Source organism: Sander lucioperca, chromosome 13 (genome assembly GCF_008315115.2).
Source record: "Sander lucioperca isolate FBNREF2018 chromosome 13, SLUC_FBN_1.2, whole genome shotgun sequence".
Taxonomy (NCBI): domain Eukaryota; kingdom Metazoa; phylum Chordata; class Actinopteri; order Perciformes; family Percidae; genus Sander; species Sander lucioperca.
In genome coordinates this window covers 24,323,117-24,328,116 of record NC_050185.1, presented here as the reverse complement: position 1 = coordinate 24,328,116, position 5,000 = coordinate 24,323,117, and the positions used below count along the sequence as shown (strand labels likewise).

General features: G+C 48.2%; 1 protein-coding gene across 2 annotated transcripts in view; it reads left to right on the top strand.

The window, feature by feature from the left end:
• Positions 1-4,315: 4,315 nt before the first annotated feature.
• The window catches only part of LOC116055031 (schwannomin-interacting protein 1-like), a 5,750-nt gene continuing 5,065 nt past the window's right edge, over positions 4,316-5,000 (top strand). For both annotated transcript variants that reach the window (XM_035990862.1, XM_031306782.2), the window contains exons 1-2: positions 4,316-4,423; positions 4,745-4,832. In XM_035990862.1, the coding sequence (XP_035846755.1) occupies positions 4,329-4,423; positions 4,745-4,832 (183 nt within the window). In that variant the 5' untranslated portion in view covers positions 4,316-4,328. The remainder of the gene's footprint in view (positions 4,424-4,744; positions 4,833-5,000) is intronic.

The following is a 5,000-nucleotide window of genomic DNA, read 5'->3' as shown; positions in this document are numbered from 1 at the left end:
GCTACATCGTGCAGTGCCCTGCTACACCCTGCTACGCCCTGCTACACCCTGCTACATCCAGCTACACCCTGCAGTGCCCTGCTACACCCTGCTACGTCCAGCTACATCCAGCTACGCCCTGCTACACCCTGCTACGCCCTGCTACATCCAGCTACACCCTGCAGTGCCCTGCTACACCCTGCTACGCCCTGCTACATCTAGCTACACCCTGCAGTGCCCTGCTACACCCTGCTACGTCCAGCTACGCCATGCAGTGCCCTGCTACACCCTGCTATGCCGTGCAGTGCCCTGCTACGTCCAGCTATGCCCTGCTACACCGTGCAGTGCCCTGCTACACCCTGCTACGTCCAGCTACGCCCTGCTATGCTCTGCTACACCCTGCTATGCTGTACAGTGCCCTGCTACGTCCAGCTATGCCGTACAGTGCCCTGCTACACCCTGCTACGTCCAGCTACGCCCTGCAGTGCCCTGCTACACCGTGCAGTGCCCTGCTACACCCTGCTATGTCCAGCTACACCCTGCAGTGCCCTGCTACACCCTGCTATGTCCAGCTACACCCTGCAGTGCCCTGCTACACCCTGCTATGTCCAGCTACATCCAGCTACACCCTGCAGTGCCCTGCTACACCCTGCTACGTCCAGCTATGCCGTGCAGTGCCCTGCTACACCCTGCTACGTCCAGCTACGCCCTGTAGTGCCCTGCTACCCCTGCTATGCCGTGCAGCGCCCTGCTACACCATGCAGTGCCCTGCTATGCCCTGCTACGTCCTGCAGTGCCCTGCTACGTCCAGCTACGCCCTGCTATGCCCTGCTACACCCTGCTACGTCCTGCTACACCCTGCTACGTCCTGCTACGTCCAACCATGCAGTGCCCTGCTTATTATTCTAAGTGTCTGACAACATTATGAAAGGATCCCTACAGAGATAGACCTTTTAGTTAAAGAGGAAGATCCTTTTAGTTTAACATGAAACAGCCCCAAAATCACCATCACCAAACTCCACCAGACTCCATGTAAATAATCAGGACTTTTAAGCGTGTATAGAGCCAGCATATTTCCACATGTAAATGGGTGAATTAAGGGTTTATTTAAACCAAACCAGAGTGGTGATTGTTGGAGCAGTGGGAAGACGAACCAAGACGGCTTTTGAGAGTTATATTTTGTTTCTGTCGACTTTGAATAAAGTGTGTTTTACACTGATAAAAGTACTGATTATTTACATGGAGTCTGGTGGGTTTGGCAATAGCGAAACCAACTATTTTAGTTTACTATAATAACCCTAGTTTGTAGATGCCCACCACTGATGCATGGTTGTACCATTTTATTTAAATTGTTTTTGTCACTTTTTTGGGCATTTTTTAACAAGTTTTTTTTTTCTGATGTTTTTTTGTCACTTTTTCCGATTTTTTTGGTCACTTTTTTCACGTCCTTTTGTCATAATTCTGATACAGAATTGTTTTGTAAACGGGTCAAATTTGCCCCGAGGACAACAGGATGGTTAATAACTACCGGCAGCGGGCTCCTCCTGTCCTGTGGGCCGGTGCTGCTTGCTGTTTTAACCGTTTAAAACCTCCGTCACTTGGCCGAACGCTGAAATAACGGCAGAGCGGAGCGATTCAATTCATTCCCCATTAGAACAAGCGGTACGACGGCGGCGAAAGTGCCCGGATGTTCACCGCTCTCCCGCGCTCTGTCACTCGGCCAAAAGCCAAGAGCGGAAAGAGGGGAGGAATGGGGAGGAGGAAGGAGAAGGAACGTACTGCCTTCCTTCAGACGGAGTCAACACATAGTTTTAGACTACTTTTATTAACTTCTCTTCGTTAATGTTTGAATAACGCGTTCGTGCCGTGCCGCACCGCGCCCCGGTCAGCCCACACAGCGAAGCCAGCGGCGGGCGGAGGCGACCCGCGGGGTCACGGACAGCGACATGGCGGAGGGATCCAGGCCGTCTGGATGTGACTGGTAGGTGGGTAAAACCCTCCGAGGACTCCCCGCTGCTGGTAAACAACTGCGGAGCAGAGCAGGCGGTCTTCTGTGGGGACTGGAGAGAGAGTTTAAACAACTTTTAATAGACATTAAGATTATGTTTTTGTCAAACTTTAAATAGTTTGTGACCAGGACAACAGTAGGCTAATTTAAATATAGCCTAAACTGGAGCTGTGAACTGAAGGATATGGATAGATAGATAGAGAGATAGATAGATAGATAGAGAGAGAGAGAGATAGATAGATAGAGAGAGAGAGAGAGAGAGATAGATAGATAGATAGAGAGAGAGAGAGAGAGAGAGAGAGAGAGAGATAGATAGATAGTGAGTGTATGTGACTGTGTGTGTGTGTGTGACTGTATGTGTGTGTGTGTGTGTGTGTGTGTGTGTGTGTGTGTGTGTGTGTGACTGTATGTGTGTGTGACTGTGTGTGTGTGTGTGACTGTATGTGTGTGTGTGTGTGTGACTGTATGTGTGTGTGTGTGTGTGACTGTGTGTGTGTGTGTGTGTGTGTGTGTGTCTGTAATTCCTGCCTTTTCCTTTTTTCCCAAGATGCATTGGTGTAAACAGTAAATAGCTGTAATCTGTAACATTCGCAGATAGCGCTGTAATGTTATTATTTTCTCCCAGAATGCATTGCCATTTACAGTATGAGGCAGGCAGACAGACAGACAGACAGACAGGTAGACAGATAGATAGACTCCTATAACTCCTGCCATAGCTTTAAGGGTTGGTATCATGGGGCTTTACAGAGTATTTAATAACAGGTTGCATTTAATAATAGTCAGTGAAACTGGCTTTAATAATAGGTTGATTCATGCAGGCGTTTGTGCAGGTTGAGGGTTCCTGACGGGCTGCTAATGACATAACTAGACAAAAAACATTGTATATACAGTCATGTGAACAAATTAGGACACCCATGCTAAAGTTGACTAAAAAGAGGAATAAAAAAATCATCTTTTGGAAATTGATCTTAATGCCTTAATTAAAAAAATTAGGAAAAATCCAACCTTTAAGGACACCAATTTTCTTTGTGAATGAATAATGTTTCGTAAATAAATAAATGTTCTTCCTTAAAATACAGAGGGCATAAGTCAGTACACCCCTATGTTAAATTCCCATAGAGGCAGGCAGACTTTTATTTTGAAAGGCCAGTTATTTCATGGATCCAGGATACTATGCATCCTGATAAAGTTCCCTTGGCCCCCACATCATCACATACCCTTCACCATACCCCCACATCATCACATATACCCTTCACCATACCCCCACATCATCACATACCCTTCACCATACCCCCACATCATCACATACCCTTCACCATACCCCCACATCATCACATACCCTTCACCATACCCCCACATCATCACATACCCTTCACCATACCCCCACATCATCACATACCCTTCACCATACCCCCACATCATCACATACCCTAAAATATATATATTTACACAAGCTAACTCAGCCCTTCATTATAAAGTCGTTGTGTGTTTCCAGAGAGGAGGATGGAGGGAGAGAAAGAGACGGCCGAGGAGGAAGAGGAAGAGCTTCATCATCATCATCACATCGCAGCAGCAGCAGCGGCAGCGGCGGCGTCCTCTGTGGACTACCAGGGCCTTCCCATCATGCACTGGGAGGACCTGAGCCAGCGGATAGCCGAGTTGGAGAAACAGGAGCAGGAGAGGAGGGAAAGGTCGAAGGTCAGCAGTGACACACACGCGCACACACGCACGCACAGAAACACACACGCACACACACACGCACAGAAACACACACACACACACACGAACGCATGCACCATACACGCGCACGCACACACGCAGACACGCACGCATACACACACACACACACATGCACCACACACAACCACAAACACACGCATGTACACGCATGCACACACTCACGCACGCGCGCACATGCACGCATGCACCACACACATACGCAGACACACACGCAGACACGTGACACAGAAAAGTTTCGCCGTCAAACACTTAATTTCCTGCACAAATAGTCGGTAGTTGCAGCCCTAAAAAACCCTAAAAACGTTAGAAACTGTCCAAAGTCTGGTCTGATCTGGTCTGGTCTGGTCTGGTCTGGTCTGGTCTGATCTGGTCTGGTCTGGTCTGGTCTGGTCTGGTCTGGTCTGATCTGGTCTGGTCTGGTCTGGTCTGGTCTGATCTGGTCTGGTCTGGTTTGATCTGATCTGGTCTGGTCTGGTCTGGTCTGATCTGATCTGGTCTGATCTGGTCTGGTCTGGTCTGGTCTGGTCTGATCTGGTCTGGTCTGATCTGTGTCTGGTCTGGTCTGGTCTGTGTCTCCCTGCAGGGGGGGGCGGGGGGGGGCATGGAGGAGAGACGGGGGGGAGGCTGGAGAGACGTCTGGGAGGAAGAGGAGGAGGAAGACTTCAGGAAGTGTCGAATCGCTGTCGTCACGTCACGGTAAGACAAAGACACACACACAGACACACACACACACACACACACACACACACACACAGACACACACAGAGAGACAGGCAGATAGTGAGGAGTTTGCTGTCTGTGACAAAAAATGTTGTAGCCTAACAAATGCTTAGAGCACCTTTAAGTTAAATTTGGAAAAGTAACTTTACACTGAAGTCGAACAGGAAAAGAAACAGGAAATAAAGAAATCTGCATGAAGTTGTAAAAGATGTGAAGTGAGAAGGAACCCAGCGTGACATAAACTAACAGTGACCGTCCGCCTGTCGGACATTCAGGAAGTTGATTATGTGTTTACAGATTTCACAACCACCGAAACCTGCAGCTGTGCTTCATCAACAACAGCGACAGCGAAGACGAGGAGGAAGGAAGCAACAAAAACAAGAAGGTCAAATACACTCAGTACTGCTGACTGGATGAGATGCACTCAGGAGTTAAAGGATAACTTCTATATTTTCCATATTTTCCCATGTTTTTGAGTCTAAGTGACTGATGGGAACAACAATCTTTGACATTGGTCCAGTATTAAGAATCAAAACAAGCTGTAATGTCACAT